Below are 27101 nucleotides of genomic sequence, written 5' to 3' on the forward strand. Positions count from 1 at the left end.
AAGCTAAAAGAGTAATTTCCTAATCTATGTTCGTGCAGTGTGAACGTAGTATGTGTTAGTCTTTGTCACAAACATGCTTCTGTCCCTTGTGGGGGAAGAAAAGAAACGAATGTTTTCACACACGTGAGTAACACGTGTGTCTGTCAGAGGGAGCAATTTAAACTTGATGTCATGAGTCTGCATTCACGTCGGAGCTAAAAATGGACAACTTGCTGTGCTTCCTTCAACCTCTTAAAATGCAACTCAGAAAAAGCAGTCTTAGTGAAGGAATGACTTTCCAAAGCATCAGGAATCATGGTTAATAGAGATCAGAGGTACAACTGTCAAATGTCAAACTCCGACAAAAGATTAATATTTAATAAATCTCTTTTCTCTTTGGTTTTCATTGTCGTCATAAAATGCAATTCTAAATACTTACCTAAGCAAGCTAAGGAGTGAATCGAAAAGTAGTTAACGTACGCATCTTAGACGCGGGAAACGTTGGTCTCATATAGCGTCGGTGTTGAAAGGAATACTACAATCGAAGCAACCAATCAACCAAAAGTACGCGTAGTTGTAAGCAAGTAGTAGTAAAACAAAGAAAAATAAGAAAATTTGAAGAAAAAGAGTAATTCTCATACTATAACTCGTACGCACACGGAATAAGAAATCACATTTTTTTTTTTCTACAAACAATATTTTCAATAACTTTTAGGAACACGGTGACTCAGTGGTAGAGCGCTTACCTCTTGGGCTAGGAATCCCTGGTTCGATCCAAGGATAAGTAAGTTTCTGGTGGACAACATCGTGTCCGCGGGTTTTTCCATGGTTTCTCCTGTTTCCTCTCACATTCTTATTCCACCAATTAAATTGTAAGTTTTAAGACGTGAATAAAGACCAAAAAGTGACAAAATGACTTTTTCTATTCTGTATTCTCCTACATTATTTTCAAACTTCACTCTACACGTGAATGTTATAGTGTATGGTTCTCGAGCTGCAGTACAAATTGTTGAATATTGAGTGAAAACTCTACCACTTATACAGTACCTCGTTCGATTTCTTTCTCAACGTTTTGGCTTTCAGACTTATTACCTTCTTAAAACTAGTGATTCAGTTCTCTCATTATTATTCACCTTCATTAATCATCTGTCTCCGTTAACCTACAGGAAATAACCATGGGATGTAAAACTTAGAAATGTCATTGTTTATAAATTTTGCATTAGTTGTTCCTTTAATATAGAAAATATGATACTCGAGAGGAAGTCAAAGGAACAAACAGTTTGACAAAGCGTGCCCTTTTTTTTTGTCCAAATTTTCTAATTTTTACGTATTTGCCCGAGTCATACATTCTCCTATATGTATTTTGGTGAAACCTAGAACCAGAAAGTATTTTCGTGTTTTCTTTGCAGTAAGTTTGACCTTTCGTCAAAATGCATTGGCCTTGCATCATCAAAATTTAGTCACATGCATACGAGTTCTTTGATGTTACTCTTAATTGCTAATCATATCATTAATTGGTTTTATTTTAAGCTTCCAGATTATTTATAGCTTTATGTCGTTGAGTCATTTCGGTTGTAAACCAGTTTTGTAACCAAATCTTGAACAAATATTGGTCTAGTTTGTCTTACTGAATTCGCGAATTTTGGTCCAATTTTGGGTTGCACTTTTTTGTTTTTTTCGTCGTGACCTTGCAAGATCTTTAAGACTTCGATTTAAACTACTCGCTGAGCAAAATAGTACGTTTATTGTAAAAATTATTAACGTGTAATAGTTTTGCCAACTAACCACTTCGGCTTAATCAGACACTGTATCAAGATCTATATCTATCAGATAGGTACAGTGTCTGATGAACCCAAGTGCATAGTTGGCGAAACTTACACATTAGGATTTTTTACAATACATATATTGCGGGGCGAGTAGTTTAAATCGGATGTAAGTCAACTAAAGCAAAGCTTGTACAATGGAAAATATTAACCTTTCGATGATAGATTTCACTTTTACATGATAAATTCCGATCCGTTTAACTAACTTATTGTGTGTTGTTAGTTCTTCGGAACACCAGTTATGCAGAATTTCGCCTTTCCTTTTCAATCTGCTACATTTCTCATCCATAGGTTCGACATGTAAACCAATTAAACACTTGTGTGTCTTTTTGCTTTTGCAGATTGACACGTGTTTGAGAACATTATTAATGTTGATAATTATTTTTCGATATCCTTCGTAATGTTACGATGTGTTACATTTACACTTTCAGATCCCTGTTGATCAGCAGGGTGATGGACCAGAAAAGAAAATAACTCGTCTTGCTATTGGTGTTGAAGGAGGATTTGATCCGGACATTGGAAAGAAGAAATATGAATATGAAGAGTTTTACACGATTGTTATATTGCCAAATTTTGTTGAAATTTCGTGGCCAAATCCTGAACTTCCGGAAGTGGTAAGTATAGTTATTTTGGTTAACATTTGTGAACATTAGCCAACGTTATAAAGTAGTAATTAAATTTTGACTATGCCTTGCCTTTTAGTATGTAGAATATACGAGATAACAGCAAGTTCATGAACTATATCAGTAGCTCTCAACATGGGCGTTAACACCTCCGGGGACGTTCTAGTTTCAGAAGGAAGCGGTGAAATGAAGATGGACAGCTGAGGGACGATAGAGTATTTTCCTTAGTTGGCGTTTGAGATTTCGTGACCTGTTAGAATTTTTTTCTTATTATTGGACGAAAACCATTATACATTTTACAAATTATCAAAAGTTTGGGCTTTTATTACAAATTATTATTATTATTATTATTATTATTATTATTATTATTATTATTATTATTATCCAAAAAGTAGCTTGAGATTTAATGATTCTGGAGAATAAGTAAGAAAAAAAAAGCCTGTTAAGTTGGCACTTCAATAATGAGCAGTTGTTATTGCTGTTTCTGCATTGTTATGATTATGAATACAATGTGCCTCTCTGTACCCCATGAGGAAATAAAATATGAGAAAGGAAATGATGTTTCCTTTTGAAGTATTGGAAAGTGGATAGGTAATAGAGTGGTATGCTGTGAAGTCAACAAAGCAACAGTATCGTTGAGTCTGAAATCGTTCGCTTTCGCGTTATATTCCGTGAAAGAATTTTATTCGTCTATTAGTGTGAGTAATTTACATTTCTCACAGACTTATATAAAGTAAAATTTCCTTTCACTTTATATATAGTTCTTTAAAGCTTATATATATAGTTCCTAGGCTGCTTCATGTAAGTCTTACATTCAATCTTGTTCATGGGTGGATTGGATTAAGATGACATGGGAAGGGAACGCTCAGGATAATCGCTTTTACCCAAGGGGAAGATAGGCTTGAAAACATGGAGAGTTGTGGCAAAATTCATTGGTTATCGGGGCCGCGGTGGCTCGGTCGTAGAGCGTTCACCTCTGGTGCTTGGGGTCCCGGGTTCGATCCCAGCCCCCGCCAAGTGGACTTTGTGGTGGACAAACACCGTGTATGTGGGCTTCCTTGGGGTTCTCCCGTTTCCTCCCACTTTCTTCATTCCACCATTTCATTTATTACTTATCATCACCGTCTCCTTTAGTCTAACCGGCATAACCGTGGGACGTAAAACTCAAAGATTTCATTTCATTTTCATTGGTTATCATTGACCGACTGTACCCACAAACAATATACCTAGGTAATCCTTCCATCTCAAAAAGAACATTTGCTGTATTTCATTAAATTCGGGAAATCTGTACAAGAGCTATCAGAACATGTTCGTTAAGTTGATGGATTTAATGCATCCACTTATTTTTGACCAGCTGAAATTGTAAGTAATAGATATGATTGATAGGCCTTAAGAAAAACACATGTAGTATTTTATCAAAGTCTTATAATGTTTGTGGTGGGAAAGCGTTTGATTAATTGATGTCGTTTAACATGTCAGCCACTTGACCACAGAAAATCATTTTGTTACCATTCATGTATATGCACACATTTTCAAGTTAGGAAAGAATTTACTTCCTTATCTGTGGCCACTTTCAAAACACATGCCAAGTTTAGTCAAAGTTTCGAGTCTTTAGAAAGTTGTTTTGAAACAGATGGATGGGCAGATAGGCATGTACTGAAACAAAAAATGAACATAATATTGAATGCTGGAACATTACTTCAAGTATTTGCTGTTATTTGTGACTCATTCTGCTATATTTGACTCTTTGTGTAGGAATCTAAACAAATATTCTTTCGTTTAGTAGGTAATATTCTGCCATGTAACATTCTTGAATAGTAGGCAGCAAAAGTATATAAGCCTCCGTACGCGTTATATTATTAGTAGTTGTAAACGATAAATGTTGATTTTCTTTGTTATATAGAAAACGTGCGAAACTTGACATGAAAATAGTAAGACTGGTTATCTAACCAAGAACTTCCTTCTTTGTACATATCAGTCTTTCCCTTCAAAGTAGTTTCCTTGGGCAGGTACACTTCAAGGGAGGCATTGTTTCCATTGATCGAAGCAATACTCCAATACCTTTCAGCGTATCAGCTACGTTTTTTCTAGATGTTCTTTAGAAAGATATCTAGAAAAGATATCCAGACTACAAAAGATAGTATTTAAACGTGAAACTAAACAAAAGAAAGTTATTATGCAGTCGTATGGTTTTGTGCCATGGCAACGCCTATATAATTCCATCTGTCTCGCATACTCCTACTCACTTTGTTCATCTTGAAAGAGGGTAAGCTCTCTCAAAAGACCAGTTAGCCACCCATGTCTTAGTTGAACTGGAATTTCTTAATTTTCATTTATTTTTACGCCAAAGGGTTATATTTGTTTCTGAAATGCCCTTTTTTCTTCTTCAGCTTGAGCGTTGTCTTCTTTGCCTCACTTACGTCTTGCAATTAAAAATTAAAATCTTTATTTATATATCCTAGAGGCTTTTCTTTCAACATTATTGGTACCTATACCACTAATTGATAGAGTTAAGCCTCCTCCATATCAGATTTATGAGTACATAATGAACGAAGAGGAAGGTCCAACTGACCTGCTATAAGATGCTTCTTCTAATCGCAGTGTAGTATCAATTATGTGAGTTGTATTCTGGCTTCCACGAGTTACAACACGGTCGCAGGAGAATGAAACAAGTGGTACAATTCTGCGTTTTATGAAATATGTTTTCAGCTGTAAAGAGCTAGATTGTGAAAATAATACGAGTGTGTTTTTTACAAAACTTTTTTATATTAAAAATATACTATATTCGGGCCGAGAATTTTCATGTCTATCTTTTGTTGCGTTGGTTAAACCACATTTCCAGCTCCGAGTGAGCTTTGTTTGAAAAAATAGATCACTTTCTTTTCTGCCTCTCTTCTTCGTACCAACCCATACTTGCCTACTCATTTAATTCCTGTCTTTTCGTCACTACAAAATTCATAACTTGTTAGTATTATTCATACATATTTTTTCTCTGTGCTTATGATCTGCTTTCTCGTATTCTTCTTTCTATTTGTATAATTATGTGCGCAGTGGTCGAAGCATATGCCTGTGTTATCACAACATCCCTTAGCTCTTACTATCATAACCCTATAACTGATAATGGTAGAGCGTTATTAATGGTCTGGTGCATGGGGTCTCGGGTTCAGACCCTACTCCCGCCAAGTGAACTTTGTAATGGACAAACACCGTGTGCGTGGGTTTCCTGGGGCTCCCCCGTTTCCTCCCACTTTCTTCATTCCAGCATTTCACTCATTTCTCATCTTCAGCATCTCCTTTAGGCTAGCCAGCATAACTGTGGGACGTAAAACTCAAAAATTTCATTTCATTTTCCTATCACTGATAATGTCTTACTCTTTTACCTTCTCTTCTAAGCAACTTCCTAAATTACCAGCATTACAATGCCGACAGTTTTTCTAAGTTTCGTGGTAAAACGCCATGTATTCTTCACTTCCTTTCGCTTCACACTGAATCTGGATATTCCGTTTCATCTCTTCTATAGGATATATAATATACGTAATATAATGTGGTACGTAAGTTCCATATTCTTGTTCTGAATGCTTTATTCTTCGTGTTTTATCCAAATATGTTTCCAAGACATCGCCCTCCTCCTCCCCACCCTTATCTTCAGAAATACAAATATTTTCATCCTGGAATCTTGGTCTCCAAAAAACATAGTTTTCTCACTTATAAGGGAAATTTTGTGAAACTTACCTTAAAAAGTACGATTTTGCAAAAGAAATAGTAGCAAGTTTATTGTTGTATCATACTTTTAGAGGAATGAAGAGAAATCGGAAACACCTTATAGTTATGATTTTTGTGTATGACTATTTATATATATTAAATACGCCTTTTTAGATCTCTCCACTTTGTACATACTCAATTCGAACTAAAAATAAGAATATAAAAATAAAAAGCGTAAATTAGTGTATGTGGTTTTTGAGTGTTCAGGAAGCTTGTGACATTGAATCTTTTGAACAAAATCTGTTATTCGGTACGAACTTGAAGTTAGATGCCATATTCATATCTCGTGTATTGTCTGTTCTGCAGGTAGATGCCACACTTATATATTGTCTGTTATGTAGATTTTTTTCTTTACTTGATATCTTTTCCTATTATTGTAAGTTTATTTTTTACTTAAGTTTTTCCTTTCATAGTGCACTTTAATATGCTTTTGTAATTTCAGTGTTATTTAAATTGTAGGTAAAAGCTTCCGTGAAAGGTATAATTGAGGCTGAATCTGCCACCAAACTAGCCGAACTTGAAGCCTTAGCAGGTACATGGGATGGAGAATTAAGATGCGTCTCCAAGTAAGTTATACAATCTTAATATAACTTTTCCAAGTTCCATTTGCATGAATTTAGTCTTAAGATTAATCAAGAAATTGACACAGTGATTTCAACCCTTCCTAGCTAGATGTATGTCATTAAATTTTAGTATTAATTCGGTATAAAGACCGGGGCAAGTTGAAATCAGAATATTTTTTTGGGGGGTCACCCGTAATGATTATGATGTAATTATCTACCGGTTGAACATTTACCTAATCAAAAAACAAACTTGAAAAACTTTACTCAAGGCAGTATGTAGCAATAGTACTGAAATCGAAGCATGACTGTCTTGAAAAATACATGAAGGGTTCTGAAAATAATGTGGGCACAATTTCAGGATTTTATTGAAACACGAATGTAAAGTTAGTAAGTCTGTATTTTATTTAAAACTTAGATTTTAAAAAAAAAAAAAAAAAAAAAAAAAAAAAAAAAAAAAAGTTGCTCTTGAATTAGGAGAATAGATAGCTCTCGAAGCTATATATGTTGAAGGAATTTGAAGTAAGTGTAAAGTGAACCCCTTGTTTTGTTTTCTTGTATCTTTTGAATAATTATTTACCTATTCTCTCATCTTACAGACATGCAGAAAATTTAATACAACTCGATAATGGAAAGAAGATTCCACCAAAAGGCTGGAAATGTGAAAAATGTGATTTAACGGAAAATCTGTGGTTAAATCTCAGCGATGGTGCTGTTCTGTGTGGAAGAAAATTTTTTGATGGCTCTGGAGGAAATAATCACGCTGTAGAACATTATAATGAAACAGGTGAGTAAGAAGGTTCCCTAGTACAAGTACTGAATAGTTTCCGAAGTGAATTCAGAGATAATTAAAAGTACACTCGCCTGTTGAAGCTCCCATATGAAGATCTGGTGTTTATGTTTCCGAAACCACTAATTTTTTCAAGCCTAGAAAATGCCATCCAAATGTCTTGAAATTCATTTAAAACATCATGTTACCATGTTCCGGCTTCTACACAAATATATATATATATAAAATTTTGTTAGTTAGTAAAAATTAAACACAGTAATTTCATCGATACCTAAAGCTTGCACTGCAAATAGGTCGGAAATCGATGCGGTTTACACGATCGTCAGGTGTATAAAAAAGCTGATATTAGTAGCTTATTAAAGAAACAAGTCAAATGTGGTTTTATGGAAAACTTTTTTTTTTTTTTTTAATTGAACAAATACTTAGCAATGTCAATATCAATATGACCTTTGGTATGTGGGATTCCTGATTCGATCCCAGCTCGCGTCAAATGTGTTGTTTTGTGGTGGACAGACACCGTGTGCGGGGTTCTCTCATTTCCTCCTACTTTCTTTCCACCATTTCCTTCATCATCATCATCATCACCGTCTGCCTTGACTTCGGAGCATAATCATGGGACGTGAAACTATTTTGTGTATTTATTTTAAAGAAAGGAAAAAATTACAAGGGCTGGAAGAAAAAATAAAAGTGGTCCAGGCAGAAATGCAAGGGAATGTCATGTGAATCCTCAGGAAGTTCATGGTAATAAAGCTTTACCGTATCAGGCGATGACCTGTTGGGTGGCATCGTTCGGAAAGGACCTGAGAATATAGAAGAATTACCACACGCTGGGCACTCTGTTCTCGATGTGCAGCATATGGAGTTGATTGATCTTCTGGTGATGGATCGGAACTGGGCGGCGAGAGAGTTAATCGCAGACGTAAAACTAATGCATACAACAGTGTTGAATGTGTTCGACTAAGGGCTAGGGTGCAGAGGTTAACAAATTTATACGTTCCACTCATGCAAGTGATCATTTGGCGCTGTTTCTGGATGGAATCATCACCCAGACGAAAATTAGGTGTGACAATACGAGATAGAACTGAAACGATACTTCAGTGAATGGCCCTGCCCATCTTGCTCTTGCCTCAATGCCTCAAGAAACTGCGACAGAATTTGAGAATGTGAAAGCTAAGTTGATGTGGAGGGTTTCATATCCATTGTGCGGCTCCTTTAGACAAGACAGGGAATGCTGCGTGCTATCGCCGATTCTTAGACCATCAAGTGCAACCTACTTTTTACGGAGTAAACAGCGGAAATTCGAAGTACTTTCACCGATTGTGCTATATGACAATGCCCGTTTTTAAAATTATGATTGCGGCAGAGATAAGAAGCCCTTGGACTTCCCCATGCTTCCTAGATATAATCCCTCATTGATTTTGATTTCTTCCTCCAATTGAAGGAAACAGTGTTGTGGCGTGGCGCTAGTAGTCAATCTGTGATTAAGTAAGCTTCCAGTTGTGTTAGTGAGAGCTTGTTATAACGTCTCAAAATGTGTACTGCATTGAAAATTCTGCCAAATGTGAGGTACGCGGAGTGAAAATGTTTCTTTGGGTAAAAAGTAAGTCAGCTGCAAACATTCATCATGAATTGTGTGTTGTATACGTCCAAATATTATGAATGAAGATGTTGTGTGTCAGTGGATTACGAGAAGCGGTAGGCCTTCCGTAGTTAGTAGTGATCTCATCAAGAAAATTTACATAAAAGTTCGTGAAAACTGTCTGTTTACAATGTCGGAACTTTCTGAACATTTCTCACTTTCGTACGCGGTATGAGAAATTAGGGTACTGGAAATTCTGCACTTGGTGGGTACCAAAAATTTTAACTGAAATTCACAAAAATAATCGAATGGGCTGCTGTCTTATACTTTCTTTTCCGGTACTACACGGAAGGGAAGGAGTTTTTGGACAGAATAGTGATTGACACAAGACTAGGTGGCATATGTGAACGCTAAGACGAAACAACAGTCCGTGGCATGGAGTCATACCACTCTTCAAACAAACCGAGAAAAACTTGTCTATCTTTGTCAGTGAGGAAGTTATGGCCACCGTGCCTGGGTATGTTAAGGGAGTCTTGCGTGTCGGATACATTGAGTGTAGCAAAACAGTCACTTCCAAAGTTTACTGTAATCTTTCAAGAAACTGAGAAGAGCTATCCAAAACAAACATCACAGTCTGCTGATATTTAGGATTGTGTTCTTCCATGACAGCGCCACTCTCACGGTGCTCGGCGAACACAAGACTTTTTGCACCAATTGAAACGGAAAGTGTTTGATTATCCTCCGTACATCTTCTATTTTCATCTGTTCATTCATGAAAGAAGTGGCTTGGAGGAGCATAGCATTTTGCTGTTGACAAAGATATCCAAAATTCTGTAACAGGTTGGTTGAATTCTCAGACGGCCAAGTTTTATGCAGGAGGAATTTGTAAATTAGTAAAACATTATGATAAGTACTTGAATTTGCATGGCAACTATGTTGAAAAATGGAGGACAGTTGTACTTTTCAGATGGAATTATAAAAAGAAAAAAAATAATATTTGTGCGTTTTTTATTTACAATTCAACTGAAGATACTTTCCGTGAATGAGTCTCTGCGTTTTTTTTATTCACAATTCAAGTGAAGATACCTTCCGTGAATGAGTGATTGACTGACCAACGTCCAAATCAAACCGCTTAAGCTAGAAACTTGAAATTTTGACAGGGCGTAGGGTTTGTAAGGTACCACTAAAGAAGGATTTTGGAAATTTGACGGGAAAAGAGCGGAAAGAAAAGTGGCACCTATTATCTTAAAATGTCTATATCTTGGAATCTGAAGGTTAGAGACACGAAATTCGGTATCTAGACTTCTTATTTAAAATAGTTACACACAAGTTTTAGGTTTATTATTATTATTATTATTATTATTATTATTATTATTTTATTTGATCTAAAAGAAGAGAAAAGGAGTAGGACTTAGAATCATTATAATTAGATGGCCATATCTTGGAATTTCTTAAGGTTAGAGATATAAAATTCGTTATTTTAACTTATCATTTAAAATAATTATACATGTGTTCAACTGTTTTTGATATTTGCCCTATAAGGAAAGAAAAAAGTCGGGAAGAAGAAAGTTGGGGGTTACAATCATTGTAATCGAATGACCATATTTGAAGATCTCTTAAGGTTGGACACATGGATTTTGGTTTTCGGACATTTCATTTAAAATAAATATTATTATTATTATTATTATTATTATTATTATTATTATTATTATTATTATTATTATTCTGCCTTTCGGCAGGTCCTGGAACTAATGTGGATTTTTTATTTTTTTTTTTATTTTATTTATTTATTTTTTCAATTTTAGATTTTGGCTTGGAAATGTTTCTTCCACTTTTATCGATCTTCAGCTTCCTCTTTTAACTTCTAATATTTTCTCCTATCTTTCAAATCATTGGTCAGCTGTGTTCTTCTTCCTATTCCTCGCTTCCCTTCCATCTTTCCTTTTATGGCGGTGTGAAGACAATTTCTTCGCAAGATGTGTCCAATCCAATTGGCCTTTCTACGAAGGATGGTGGCTAGAAGTGTCCTCTTTTCTTCTATCCGTTTTAAAACATCTTCCTTTGTTGCTCTCTGTGTCCATATTATCTTCTCCATCTTCCTCCAACACCACATTTCGAAGCTCTCCAAATATTTCCTCTCTAACTTCCTTAATGTCCAAGTCTGAACCATACAGTCCAATGCTCCATATATAGAACTTGACCAACTTCTTCTTAAGTCCAATATTGAGCCTGCTAGTTAAGAGTAATCTTTTCTTGTTGAATGCTTCTTTAGCTATGGCAATTTTTGACCTGATCTCTTTGATGCAGTATGCGTCTCTCGTCAAAACACTTCCCAGATACTTGAAATTATCGACCTCTTCAAGTTCTCTTTGTTCTACTCTGATCCGTAAGGGCGTGTTTCCACGGGATATTCTCATGACTTTCAGCTTTTCGATGTTAATTTCCATTCCATACAGTTTACCAGTGTCAACTATTTTGTCAATTATCTCCCATAGTCCTCCTTCGGTTTTAGCTATTATAACCGTATCATATGCATACCTGATCTTGTTAATGATCTGCCCTCCAGTCTTGAAATCTCCAATTCCCATTAATGCTTCCTTCATTAAACATTCACTGTAAATGTTGAATAATTGGGGCGACAAACTACATCCTTGTCTGACTCCTCTTCCAGTCTCCACACTATTGGTTTCTCCTTCATTCAAGTGCAGATTCACTCGATGTCCTGTGTACGGGTTTTGAATAAGTCGTCGATCTCTCCAGTTGACTCCGATTTCCTTAAGTATTTTCAGAAGTTTCGTCCAATTGACTCGGTCGAAAGCTTTTCGCCAGTCGATGAAGCACAAACACAACTTTTCCTTTATCAAGAATTCTTTCTGATATAATTCTCATTAATCCAATAGCATTTCTGGTGCCTTTTCCTTTTCGGAATCCAAATTGATCTTCTAACCTCTCATATATCTTACTTCCCAGCCGCCTATTCAGTATGCGTGCAATGATCTTTCCAGTATGGGAAATCAGGCTAATGATTCTCTGATCGCTGCACTTCTTTGCTTGTTTTTTCTTGGGCAATGCAATCATTGTAACATCAAGAAAATCCTTTGGCCATTCTCCACTCAGGTAAATCTTGTTAATAAGTGAAGTCAGTACTTTCATTGCGTTGTCTCCTAATCCCTTGAGCAAATCTACTGGTATGTCGTCTTCTCCAGTGGCCTTTCTCCTTCGCATGTCTTTGATTGCTTGTACTACTTCACTTTTCAATATACTGGGTCCTTTTTCATCATCATCCACCTCTTCCTCTTCTTCGATCGCAATATCTTTGGGGTGGTTCTTCTGATCATACAGATCTTTTATGTATACCTCCCAAATTCTAAGGATTCTTTGATGGTCAGTGGTTACATTACCTTCTTGATCTTCGATGCCGAACATTCGTATACTTTTGTTAGCTTTCCCTCCTAATTCTTGTGCTTTCTGGTACATCAGATCATATCTGCCATTGATGTTCCATTATTTCTTCACATATCTGTCCCATGCACTTTTCTTTGGCTTTGTCTGTCTCTCTTCTCAATTCATTATTCAGCCTTCTGTATTCCTTGATGTCCGTGTTTTTTGCCCTTCTGTGTTCTTCCATCTTCTTAAGCATTGCTTCAGTTATTCATGGTTTTCTCGGTGCTCTTTCCATCCTGCCAATATTTTTGTGGAGTGTGTCAAGTAGAATTTGTTTAACTTTTCCCCAACTATTCTCTATATTGTCAACCACATCGCCCATTGCACAGAATTTTTCTTCAATTTCTTCTTTCACATCATCGTCGATATTTCTTAGTCGCTTCAAGTTCCATTTTCGATTTCTCTTCCCATTTTTCTTCATCGACTTTAACCAGTTTTGCACTTCCGCCACCAGGAGATTGTGATCCGATTCAATGTCCGCTCCTGGCAATGTCGTCACGTCTCGTACACTATTCCTGAAACGTTGCTTCACAAGAATGTAATCGATTTGGTAGCGTTCCGTATCTCCTGGACTTTTCTACGTGTACAGCTTGGTTTTTCTTTTCTTAATCTACATGTTCATGACCACCAGATCATGTTGCGTACATAAATCGATAAGCGTTTGACCTCGTTCGTTTCTTCTATCTAGTCCAAATGGTCCCACTACCCTATTCTCAGCTCATTCTCCTACTACGCTGTTGAAGGCTCCCATTACTGCGGTGTTGTCCTTACCTCTTCCTTCCTGATGCAATATGTCACTAATCTGATCATACGTTACTTCTACTTCATTATCGTCATGGCCGGTTGTTGGCATATACACTTGTATTATCACAATATCCACTGGTTTTGCATGTAGTTTTACAAACATAAGCGGTCACTGCAGTATTCCACTTTGGTTACACTTCTTGCTACTTCGTTCTTCATTGCTATCGCGACACAATTCTCGCCCTTATTGCCACCCGAATAGTATATTCTGTAATTTCCCGATATTATCTTTCCCTGGCCATCTCACTTCACTCAAGCCCACTATGTCCACTCTACATTTGTCCATTTCCACTTTTAAATTTTCAAGTTTTCCCTCACGTCGTAGAGTCGGTACGTTCAAGGTTCCTATGCTGAAATTAAAGTTATTATTATTTTCTCCTCTGATGATTCTTCCCGGAGCAGTCTCCACCCGGAGATCCGAACGGGGAACTATTTTACCTCCGGAATTTTTTACCTCAGGAAGAACCATCATATTTATCGTCCCTCCTGGGAAAAGGATAATGTGGTAGTATTCCCATTTCCTTTCCGCATCTCCATGCCGTTGACCATCTAGTGGTTCACCCGCCTTTTAGAACAGTTTCCTCTCCTAAGGACAAGAAGGTGCCCTGACCTCCACCCGCTCATCCGCCCTCCAAGAAGGCCGTTGGCACTTGGTAAAAGCTGACTCCTTATCCCGAGTCGGTCGGTCCCCACCTACGTTAGCCGCCAAAGACGTTGCCCATTTTCTCCCGCGAGGAGGTGTAGGTTGAGATTTTCCCTTCGTTTAGGATGAGACCCGAAGGCTTTTCTCAAACCTCTCCAGTACTTTTAGAAAGCAAAAAAATAACTATAGATGTGTTTCAGCTTTTTCTGATATTTCTCCTACAAGGGAAGAGAACGGGTGTGAAGAAACAAGGGAGGTTGCAGTTGTTTTAATAGTATGTTCATATCTCTAAATACTTTAAGGTTAGAGACATGAAAATTGGTATTTAGTCTTCTGATTTAAATCAATTAAAGACATGTTCCAGTGGTTTTTTGTTATGTTTTCTTTAAAAGGAAAGAAAAAGGGTGGTGGTTGCAATTGTTATAATAAGATTACCATATCTCGAAATACCTTTGCTATTAGAGGCATGTTAGGGATATGAAACTTAGTATATAAACTCCTTATTCAAGCTGAGTGGGCATGTTCCACATCGTTTTCGGAAATTTCGCTTTGAACGAGAGACTGCGGACAATTCTACTGTTTTTCTCAAAATATAAAAATGACTTGGGTTGTCAGTCTCATCACGGAGAAACAAGTGAATCGTTTGAAATGAATTTTTGAACATATTTAACATTTAGGCCGACATGGAATGTTATCATTTCACTTTGGACTGGGTACTCTAACCAGGAAAATTGTTAAAGTTTTCGCAAAGAATAATCTCATAAACTTTTTTTTATCGTATGGGGAACGGAAGTAAAGGCAGAAATATGAGATGCGAGGCTGTAGGCGAATAAATGTGGAGGCCTGGAACAAAATTCCCAGTAGCCAAGGACTCGTTAATCTAAGAGAGTATATACTCGTTAATCTAAGAGAAGAAATGCTTGTTAGATGGGTGTTAAAACATTCATGCTTATACTACAGAAGTGAAGGTTACGACTCACGTTATTTATAGACATCTTTTATTTTATAAAGACATTCGATTTGTCTGAAGTGATGTTAGTCTTCTCGGCCAATTGAGTTGTTTTTAAAGAAAATAACTCATTGTTTCAGTTCTTTCACTGTTAAAATAATAACTTAGTAATACTTGTGCATTTCTGGATACTTTTCATTACATTGGATAATATCATTACTGTATTGATTGATGTTTTTCAGGTTATCCGTTGGCAGTAAAATTGGGAACGATAACTAAAGATGGTAAAGCAGATGTATTCAGTTACGATGAGGATGAAATGGTAGAAGATCCTCTTTTAGCAAAACATCTTTCTCATTTTGGAATTAATGTTGCCCAAATGGAGAAGGTGAGAGCCTGTAAAGTATAGTATAATATTTCATGGAAGCTGTGGAATTTCTCCTTAATACACAATTAAAAGTAGGAAAGTCTGTGCTTAAACAGAATGTAATACACGGTAACGAAAAAATTTCTTGCCGTTCTAGAGCGGTGATAAACAAAGAGCAATACAGTGGACCGTACGTACCTTTAGGTTTCGAAGGAATCTCCATCAGCATCCAACACCTTTTAGCCAACGTTCCTGCAGCTGCACAATACCCTGATGATAAAACTCGACAGTCGTGGATACAAAGAAGTCCTTGAATGCAGGTCTCCCTCATTTGCGAAGGATCTCCAACAGATAAGTTGTTGAGGTGGTAATATGTTGGCGCAAGGTCCGGTGAATATGGAACATGCACAGTGTCCCCTAGCCAAATTGCTAAAGAGTCTTCCACGTCGTCTTTTCTACATGTGGCTTGGCATTGTCGTGCAGGAACAGCACACCCTTTCTATTCACCAATGCCGACTCCTCCTGTCACAGTACACGGTGCAACCTTTGCAGCTACTGAGAGTAGAGGTGAACAGTGATGGTTTGACCAGATGGAAGGAGCTCATAATGCACCACTTGCCAAAAATTCCACCATAGAGAGAGCATAACCTTTGGTGTGTGCAGAGGTAGTCTTGAGATGTGAGGAACAGGGTCACGTGGTGACAACCAATATCTGGTATGCTTGGGAGTGTCATGGAGGCCCCACTTTTCGTCATCAGTGAGCAAGCAATCAAAGATGGATGTGTTCAGGTGCCGAGTGAGCAAGGACAAACAGGATGTCACTCTTTGTTCCTTGTTGGCTGCCGATAGTGTGTGCAATACCCTCTTACTTAACTTATATGACTTTTCTGTCCTATGCAGATACAGTCTTAACTCTTTCAGCGGAAACATTGAACTTTCTGTAAGTTCATCACACGTTAGACCACTGTCCTCCTTGATGTCTCTTTCAGGGCCTCGTCATCGAACACACGTTGTCGTCCACTGTGAGGTTCATCCGAAAGGTTAACATCTCCCAAACGGAACTTCTGGTACTAATGCCTAGCGGTGCGTTCGTTCACGACATTCTTCCTAAATGCCTGGCAAATGCGGCAGCTAATATTCCCACTTTAAAGTCATACAATAAACACACTTGAACAAGTTGCTTCGATATCCCCAGTGCTCTTCGACACTGAACCAGCTTTGACTGTTATGTGTGCGCAACATGCCTGCATTACTGAAGGTCGATATTCAGACTAACTCATGAGTGCGTCATTTTGTTTGCTCTTTGTGAGCGCATGGTTAATGGGACATCAAAAATGGCAAGAACTTTTTTGGTTTCCTTGTACTTGTTAGCTTCTTATTGGTAGAATATCATTTTTCTGCAGTGACTCTTCTGTGTAGAAGAGAACTCTTTCATAAAATCCAGGGAAAATTTATAATTAAAATTAAGTAGCAAGTTTCAGATAATTATGAAAACGTAATATCTGCGTGTATATATACAGGGTGAGTCAGAAGTCTTTGGACAACTTACTATTTTCAAACCTGAGACGAAAATAAAATATCTGTTAATGGGATATGTTAGTACAGATGAGAGCGAACTTATAGCGTAAATGACGACCATGGCCGTCATCCTGAATCCAAGTTCAAAATTTCAAATGGGAAGGGGTGACATTTTGCGTATCAAATAACATCAGCGTGAGCTCAAAAGTCCAAATGTGTGATAGTTTCTTGCATATTTTATATGGTTTGCTTATTATAAACACTGAATTTTTGAAAATTATTTACCAATGGGACGCTACAGTACGTGTTCTATGTGGTGGCTTTCCCGTGTAATACACAACCGTTGTCGCCTTATCCGCTCCCACTGCACACACAAAAAATTCCGGTGTAATGTGGTCACATGGTTGCTGTAGGTGCCTTATATCGCGGACTTCCGTAGCATACACTGTCTGCTTGAGATGGCTCCAGAAATAAAGGAATGTAAGATCAGGTGACTTGGGTTATGGCACGAGGGTACGGTGATCAATTCATTTCCCTGAGAATTGTGTATCGAACGATTGACGTAAATAACACCATAATGGATAACATAATAATAATTTCAGTATTAATAATAATTCTCACCAATTTATATTTATTTCTAGCAAAATTTCTGCATACCATTGTAGTGTATGATTATTTTTTACTAGCTTTTCCTTGTGTTTGTACGATGTTTCATTTAACGCGTCTTTGTTACATCGTTCGTAATATCTATATTTATACATTTCTTTATAATTCGTGTAATTTATAATATTTCTGTCAGTAATTGTTAGAAATTACTGGTTTAGACATATTCGCCATCATACGAGTAACGTATTGTGAAGGGCACATATACTACTTGAAATCAGAAAAAAATAGTAGTTAATAAACAAATATTTTTAAAGAAAAATGCAAATTCAAAAATTATTCTTTTTCGAACATATTTTGATTCCATCTCACTTGTATAATGTTATTTAGATTATTCTGTCCTAAATGTATCAGTTTTGTGACCAAATAAGAAAACTGTTACGTTGATTTGTTTAAATTGCATAAGTTATGAATATAAAAATATATGCAAGAGCTTGTTTAATCTTTGTTCCATTATGTTAAAACCTAATATACACCGTGTTTCAAAAAGAATGAACTGATTTTGGACGGTAATAATTACGAAACATGGGACGTGTCGGCAAGGAAATGAGTGGTGTTTGAATGGACGTGACCTAGAGTTTCAGAACATCGCCGTTAGATATTAGTCAGTGAGCCTTCTCAGTTTGCAGTCAGTCAGAAGTAAGATGGTGTCCACTCAATAGAAGGCGTTGAGTGTGCTACAGTTTGCAAAGACTGAATCAGTGATTTCGGACTAGCGTACTTTTCGTCGGCGTTTTGGCATTGATTCGCCTGCACCCAAAAACGTTCTCGTTGGTATCGCCAGTTTGAAGAGACAGGGTGCTTGTGCAAAACTAAAAGAGTCCAGGCCGGTCTCGCACTTCCGATGAAATGGTGGAATTTAGCTGTCGTCTAAATGTTCGTGTTGCTGGTGATAGACACTTAAAGCATTTGTAATAGCATAGCTAAAACTTGAAGATTTTGTGAGTGTTTTGCAATTTATCTAATTTTAGTCGTATGTTTTTATCAATACATATGGACTTTTAAAATCAGACCATTCTTTTTGAAACACCCTGCGTTCACCTCTGGTGCTTGGGGTCCCGGGTTCGATCCCAGCCCCCGCCAAGTGAACTTTGTGGTGGACAAACACCGTGCTCGTGGGTTTTCTCGGGGTTCTCCCGTTTCCTCCCACTTTCTTTATTCCACCATTTCACTCATCTCTCATTATCACCGTCTCCTTTAGCCTAACCGGCATAACCGTGGGACGTAAAACTTAAAGATTTCATTTTCATTTTGAAACACCCTGTATAAACGGTGCTCCTAATATTCACAATACTAAATTTATGATCTTTTGCTTTGTTTGTGCTATGAAATACTTTTTTTCTTCGAGTATTTAGTTCGATCTCTCTTTCTTAGACGGATAAATCAATGGTGGAACTTGAGCTGGACATCAACAAGAAGTTTGGAGAGTGGGGAGCCTTCTTAGAAAGTGGCACTCAATTGAAGCCTCTCTATGGACCAGGATACACAGGACTTTTTAATTTGGGAAATTCTTGTTATATGAATAGTGTAATGCAAGTTGTTTTCACCATACCAGATTTTCAAAAAAGGTATTATAATTTTGTTTATAAGTTCAATATCCAGAACTTTAATTTTTAGAACTTTCCGCGTTGCAAGAGAGTTGATATAGCCAAAACTTCTTCCTTTAAGGAAGTGTTGTGGTATATTGAACAGTTCCAAATATGATAGAAATGACCATTAGGAAAACAGCTGTATTACATTTTTCCTCAGATAATTCCATGTGACATTCAGCATGAACATTTCTATGCTATATGTACTAAACTGATTTATTACATCTTTACCGCTACCACAGTATGTAAGTAGTTTGTCAGTTTATTGACGTCACTAGTCTGTCAGTTCAGTAGCATAGGTAGACCCTGTAGGAAATGGCCTTAGACCAGCGTTTCCCAACCGGTGTGCCGGGGCACACTGGTGTGCCGCGAGGAAATCGAAACATAATTATTAATTCTATTGCAATTAAATTGCAAGACATTGTGTCTCACATTATATTTAGAGGAAAAATGTATATTTGTGTTTCACATTGCTTTGAGCGTCTACTATGAATCTACAATTTTAAGTTCCATACTGTGTTACTATTCTCTACATTTTTAAAGTTTAAAAGATATTTGTTATAATTGTTATCACCATTATTGCTTCTTTATGTTGCAGACTATTTCGTAACTTGAAATTTTAAAATATTATTCAATCATTTCGAGAAAGCAAACCTGCATATAAATTACCCTCATTTGTGTTTTAAAAGTACAAGAGATTTGTTTGTTCGTTCGTTATTTAGTGATCTTCCTTCTTAGTGAAAGGTTGGATACAATTTTCGAAAGAGAAAGTGTATGTTTATAAACTTGAGTCCTATATTTCAATGTAGTTGTTTTCTATTTTTAAATTAGAATGAAAAATAAGCATAATGATTTACCACGGATTGAAACCAGGGATCGAACTTTATTGTCTGGGAAAAAGATATCAGTAATCACAGAAAAAATTACCAAGGTGTTTTATGTTTACAAATAATAATAATAATAATAATAATAATAATATCTATATAGTGTGCCGCGAGAATTCAAGTTACATCTGTAGTGTGCCGCAAGTTGAAAAAGGTTGAGAAACGCTGCCTTAGACCCTTCCTTGACAAGAAGTAGCACTGGTGTTGTTTACACTAATCATAATACGCTCAGAGTTTATATTATTATTTTCAATTGTAGTGTTGGAACTGTTAATATATTGTGTGAGTAAGGTTAGTCTGATTTACAGAACAAAATTTCTGAATTAAGAATTACGAAGTAACTTTATATATGGGTAACACCGCTGCACTTTATGCAAAAACACATTCCAATATTGAAATGTTATGACTTCCATTCATACTCCACACTTGCGTTTCACAGTCAAACTTACCTTTTAAATATGGCTGTTACCCTGTTGTTAGAAGACAGTGAAAAGAATTTAATATATAAAGTATTCATTAAACTTTTTAGAAATACCAGACGTAGGTTTACTAAATTATTTCAATCATAAAAGCTTACGATTAACAGTTGGCGTTTTAATGTATACTTCACCTTCAAGGATACAATATACAATAAAATTAAAAACATAGAAATGCAAGTCGGGGAATGTTCAGTTGTCACCATCTCCGTTCAGCCAAGTTCGCGTTAGCGTTACACAGCTCCACCCGTAGTGGAATATAGTGGAAATTTTATTTTAATATATTGGAAGTACAACTAAATCTTACACCTGCATTGTCTTTCTTTCTCATAAAGTAAGATAAGTCAATTGTGAAAAGACACCCTACAAGAAGATGGCAGATTCGCAGATAAATGGATTTCACGAGTCACAGTCTCCCCGGTATTGTTGGTGGTACTTAAGCATTAATCTAATTGTAGCTCCCCTAGTTTCCAGTGCGTTTTTAGGCCATGAGTTGAGATTTGCCGGTTTGTGGTCATACCATGAGATTCGTTACTTTGCGATGTCAGGACGTCAGATGGTACCAACAAGGAGTGTAAGCTTGCAGTGCCATTGCCTTACGAGGCATAGTTTAATATATGAAATTTCGTATTGTGTGTCTGGTTATTAGTTTTGGAGAAGCTTCTATTTTACTGGCTTACTTACATAATGTATTTAATTTACTGACTTAAGATGTCCAAAGTAATTGGTTGAAATAAAAAGTAACAGCGTAAATATTAATAACACTTTTACAACTAGTATTTACAGAAGTATTAGAAATCTATTCTACTTTGTGTCATTGCAATGTGATGTAAGCAATAGTCAAAACATCCAGCAGATTTCAGTATTTATTTCTAATATTATTTAACAAATTTTGTAATATATATATAATTAGATCAGGGAAAATTTAGTTTATTCATCATATTCAATAATGCTTTCCATACATTTAAAAAAAATATATATATTAATATACTCGTATATATTTAAAAATTTACAAATTACAGAAAGAAATAGAAATTTGAATATAACGTATCTACAACAATTAGTTTTCTGACATTCTTAGATGAAAACCTCGGCTGGATAGCCTATGTGATTGTTTACAAATTTTTAAAATAATAATAACGATTGAAATAGAGGTCGATAGCAGTAAATGTCAGGGAAAATAAAAATATTTCGTAATGTCACTTGAGTAGGCACTCTTGGTTGTAAAGTGTGATTTCATTATTATTTTGAATTAATTTTGAGTTTTTCGTAAACCCTTCTATCGCTTTTCTTCTCTAATTTTTTGCTTAGCTTTTCATCCTCATAATTGACATTTCCGAGAGAATTTTTATTTTTAAATATGGAACTCCTTACAAGAAGTACGCGAAGTAAACTATTGTCATGATTTTTGACTTTTCCGTACACGATTTCAATAACCAAAGTGTTCGTAACTTTTTCTTCTTCTTCCTTTTAGGTTTGTGGAAGGAGCTGAAGCAATATTTAGTAATGTGTCAGACGATCCTTCGTCGGATTTTAATGTACAGATGTAAGTTCAAATAATTTTATAATTCAGAAGTATTAAGGTTTGAAATATGAAAACTGTCAATAACTACTTCAACCTATCGTTTAGAAGTAAACTGACAGTTAATATTTGTACAAAGATTTATGACTTGAATGTTGAATGCAATAACTTGATATCAATTTTAACAGAATAAGAAACATGCATGTTTTATTAGGCTTTTATTGAAATTCTGGCAATATTTTTGTGAACAATACTTGTAGCAGCTTTAATATATTATGGATCAGTACAGCCAAATTCCAAGGTTCGGTCACATATTTTAAATCAGTTTTACAGAAAAGACAATAAACCATTTGAACCAAGGAATATAGTGAGTTCTTTATCGTAGCTTAGAAATAAACTTTGATTCAAACACCAAGTGTAAAGTTGTTTCATCTCTTTTTCTTTTTTCTTTTTTTCTTTACTTTTTTTTCTTTTTTCTTGGCAACTAATGTCTTATATTCCTTCTTATGGGTATGACGTAGAAATCGTTGCAGTAGAAGGATCTAAGTTTGCAACGACCAGAAAAAAAAGTCTTTCAAATGTTAAAAGAATGTTGTATTTTTCGATTCTGCGAGTATCTTGCATCACCAATTTACCCGTAGGGTCAAAACAATTATCCAGGAATATTTTAAAAGTGTCCTTCAGCGTTTGCATGAAAATGTGCGTAAGAAAAAGGACTAAAGCTGTTCTTCACCACTATAATGGGCTTCGTCATCATGGTTCTTGATCACGGAATTAGGCTCAATTCCAAGTTCCTGTGTTTCCAGAACTTCCTGTTCCACACCTGTCAACTTCTACCTGTTTCCTAAATTGAAGTCTTCTCTCAAAGGAAAACTATTTGACTCCACTGAAGACATCCAAAACACTGTTGTAGTCGATATGTTCAGTCGGAGGGGAATATTTTGAAGGAGAACCTCACAATAGCTGGTCAATATTGTATTTTAAATTTACAAGCCTTTCTTACTTTTCCAGTCACACCACATATACCAGCAACAACTTGTATTTGATCCGAATAATCGGAGTACTTCCTCTGCTAATCAACAAATATTGACTTAATTCCAAAGATGTGTTAAACTTACGTCAGAAGGAACCAACTTGTCTAAATATGGCATCAGACTTTATATGATTAGTAAGAACTGCACAAACTTGAAATTGGTTACTTAAATAAAGACGTGCCACTGATCTTTAAAATGTATATAAAAAATAAATAAATATAAAACATGCTACAGAGATCCTTTTAATGGTGATAACTAACGTTGCTTTGTATTCTGTCGTGCATTATTCTGAGAAGCTCATCTAGGCCACTAAAATTAACTCTATATTGTACTTCGTGTTAAAGTTTCATGCTGTAATATTTATATGAAGTGAAGCTTTAATTTCCTTTTCTTCTGTACTGTTGCAGGGCAAAGATGGGAGTTGGCTTGCTATCAGGGAAATACTCTAAGTGTCCTCCAGAAGGCACTGACAAAGTCGATGAAGATCAGATTGGGATCCGTCCACAGATGTTCAAGAATCTTATAGGAAAGGGACACCCGGATTTCTCCACAAAACGGCAGCAGGATGCTCAAGAATTTTTCTTACACCTCATTAATGTTTTAGAGGTAATATTCGTACAACAAAAAGTAAATAAACACAGTAGGCAACGTTTGGTATAATTGTCGAAGAATTATATGTAGTAATTTATTAAGACTACTTCTTTTTTTTTTTTTTTTCTATCTTTACTCTACAAATATTCCATTCATTGTCACGAATTTTGGAAATTCGACCGCGAAGAGGTTGGAGAACGAATCAATGGATGTGTCGCTGTGAGAAAGGAAAGTTTTTTCTGTACCAATTTACTTACAATTCATCTATTTTAGATCGACACTTTGATTCGTAGAATAAAAGCATCTAATCAACTTACCACGAATTGAGAAAGTTTCACCAAAGAGGTGAAGAGATTAGGAATACGACCATTATTAAATGTTTCTTCATTGCACATAAAGACACGATTATATATATATATATATATATCAGGGACAGTCAAATGAAAACGGAACACACACAAAAAAGTGACAATGGAATGCTTTTTATTCAAAAGTAATTGCCAGACACGTTAATACATTTATCCCACTGGGAGACGAGACGATCAATTCCAATCTTCTAGAAGGAAGATAAGTCGCTGACGGATCCACAGCGTCACCCACTCTTGCACTTCCTCGTCCAACTGAACCCTACGCTCACGAATGTCTTTCTTCAATTTGCCAAAAATGTGAAAATCACAAGGAGAAAAATCTGGGCTGTACGGAGGATGTTGCAGTATTTCGCAGCCAAAGATCTGAAGCGTATCCCTCACTAGATTGACAATATGGGGATGGGCATTATCATGCAAAAGGATGATTCTATCCGATAGCATTCCAGGGCGCTTTGACTTTTGTGTCGCGTCTCAGTTTCTGCAAAGAGTCTCCATAGCGCTTCTCATTTGTTGTGGCCTCACGCTTGAGGAAGTTAACAAGCAGAAGGCCCCTGCAGTCGAAGAAGGTCATCATGATTTTACTGGAACTTACGTTAACAACTTTGGATTTCTTTGGTGGGGGAAAATTGGGGTGTTTCCATGACGATACGGGACAGAAACGCATACTCTTTCTCGTGGTATCCCTGCAGATTGCTCAGACATTATGCCATTCTGTTAATCTTTTCTGGTCGCTCCGTCAGTTGATGCGGAACCCACTTGTTCAAATTTTTCGGAACGCAAATGTTCTTTGATAATGGCATGCGCGGAGCCATAGCTAGTTTTGACTTAAACACGAATTTCTTCCTCTGTGATCCGTCAGTTTTCCCGGATAATACCATCAATCCGCACAATCACATCAGGGATAATGGCTCGATGGACTTGCCCTGGGCGCGAATCGTCTTGCAGTGATAAGCGTCCTTCTTGGAATCTCTTATGCCACTCCTGTACACTTGTCAGTGACATGCAGTGTTCGGCATACACAGCAGACGTGCGATGATGAGTTTCGCGTGTTCCAATACCCTCAGCCACCAAAAAACGAACTACACCTCTCTGCTCTTGTTTTCTTGCCTCCATTTCTAATGCTGGACGAACACCTTTTCACTACGCTCACTTATAGAGCAATAAACGAACAACTTGTGTGCCTGTGGGTTGTCACTATGCATTTCTGCCCCCGAGAGATGGTAGTGTCGATAAGTAACAGCAGTGTTGCCAACTTTTGTTAGGAATGTGTTTTATGGAGGGTGTTCAGTTTTCATTTGACTGCTTCTCATATGTGAGTCTTTGGTTGCAGAGTAGGGATACTGTATTACACTAATTGCAGAAAGTTCCACTCGAAAGGAATAACATTGTACATTAAAGCATGAAGTTCGGTACATGGAGAATATTTAACATATAGAAAATACAATCATCTCATTCACTTAGACGAAGTTACGAAATTCCACCCGAAGGGTGCTGAAATGATAAATTTTAACTACTATTCCATATTCCTTTTGAACCATTTCACATGCCTTCGAAATTTAGTGTGTGTAGGTTTTTAGTGCATAAAAGGAGAATGTCTCATTTGTTTTCATGAATGTTGAAAATTCTTTCTCGAAGAGAGAAAAAGCGGAGAAAGGGAATCGAAATAAGTTTTTCCTTAACTATTGGATATAAAGGCGGTAAATTTGATACGTAGAATACGAATATCACATTCACTCGAGAAATTCCACCCCGAAGTGGTGGGCGAAAGGTAAATATTTAACTATTGCAACGTAATTCTTTTGAAGCTTTAGTACATAAAGCCGAAATTCATGTGTTGCTCTTTGATGCCGGGAACGCGAATATCTTATTGTAGGCACGAATTTTGGAAATAATATTCCAAAAGGCTGAGAGAAAACAGGTATTAAGAATTATTACTTGTTTCTTCTTAACGTGAAAACATTAATTCCAAAATGTGGGGCTCTCTAATATACAGAATACGAATATCTCATTCACTTGCACGAATGGTGGCAATTTTCTTTTGAGAAGATAGTAAAAAGGAATCTTACTATTATGGTGTATTTATCGTGTACTACTGAACAAGAAAGATCGAAGTTTCATATAAGTGGCTAGATCTTATTTACTTGCACAATTTTTTAAAGCCGCTTGTTTAGAAGGACGACTTTAAGGTGGAGAATCCCACAATTAAAGAGAATTTAATCCTCCATCGAGTTTCTGGAGCTAGAAGTGGAAGCTTGTTTACGTTTCAAATATTGTCTGTTTATCTTCTAAATTGTAAAGCACGGAACTTCAACGAATACATAAGAGAGTCCGTGCCATTATATTGATGAAATTATTGCTACACAGTTCCATACGGCATTGTTGTCGTATTCATTAACTTAGTTGCCAAAGATATTAAAAATAGAATTACAAATGTTAATAACTTTGATCCATTCAACTCAAAGTCAAAAGAAAATTTGGACGAGACAGTGACTCATATAACGCATCCAGATATGGAATGAAAAATCTGTTCTGTTCATCATTGTATAGCAGATAATGCATAGTACCGTGTATATTTGTAACTAACTAACTAACTAATTAACTCTATGGCCTATGGAATCCGGAGGTTCAATGCCGCGTTCACAAAAGCTCTCCACTGACTTCTATCCTTAGTTAACTGCATCCAGTTTCTACTTTGTATTCCTATCTCTGCGAGATCCATCTTAATATTGTCCTCCCATCTGCGCCTAGGTCCTCCTAATGGTCGTTTTCCGATTGGTCTTCCAGTCAAGACTTTGAAAGCGTTTCTACTTTCTTCCATTCTAGCTACATGACCTGCCCACCTAAGCCTCCTAGACTTGACGACCCTAACAATGTTGGGTAAACCGTATAAATTATGTATTTCCTCGTTATGAAGTTTTCGTCATTCCCCATTCCCGTTCCTCTTGAGTCCGAATATTCGTCTCTTCAGTCTATGTTCTTCCCTCAGTGTAAGCGACCATGTTTCGCAGCCATACAGAGCAACAGGCATGATTATCGATTTATATATTTTAACTTCAAATTCCTCGACAGAATTCGCGACGACAAGAGATTTTGAACCGAATAGTAACACGAATTCCCTGCTTTTAGTTGACAT

At 36.5% G+C, this 27101-nt stretch overlaps 1 protein-coding gene across 1 annotated transcript in view; it reads left to right on the forward strand.

Moving 5' to 3' along the window:
* Usp5 (ubiquitin specific protease 5) overlaps positions 1-27101 on the forward strand; it is a 79692-nt gene that overhangs the window by 25421 nt on the left and 27170 nt on the right. Inside the window, exons 3-9 of the mRNA XM_081740170.1 lie at positions 2234-2416; positions 6647-6753; positions 7347-7534; positions 15199-15344; positions 18879-19072; positions 21928-21999; positions 23417-23615. Coding sequence (XP_081596296.1) covers positions 2234-2416; positions 6647-6753; positions 7347-7534; positions 15199-15344; positions 18879-19072; positions 21928-21999; positions 23417-23615 — 1089 coding nt within the window. The remainder of the gene's footprint in view (positions 1-2233; positions 2417-6646; positions 6754-7346; positions 7535-15198; positions 15345-18878; positions 19073-21927; positions 22000-23416; positions 23616-27101) is intronic.

This window comes from Thermobia domestica, chromosome 15 (genome assembly GCF_964235325.1).
Source record: "Thermobia domestica chromosome 15, izTheDome1.hap1.1, whole genome shotgun sequence".
Taxonomy (NCBI): Eukaryota; Metazoa; Arthropoda; class Insecta; order Zygentoma; family Lepismatidae; genus Thermobia; species Thermobia domestica.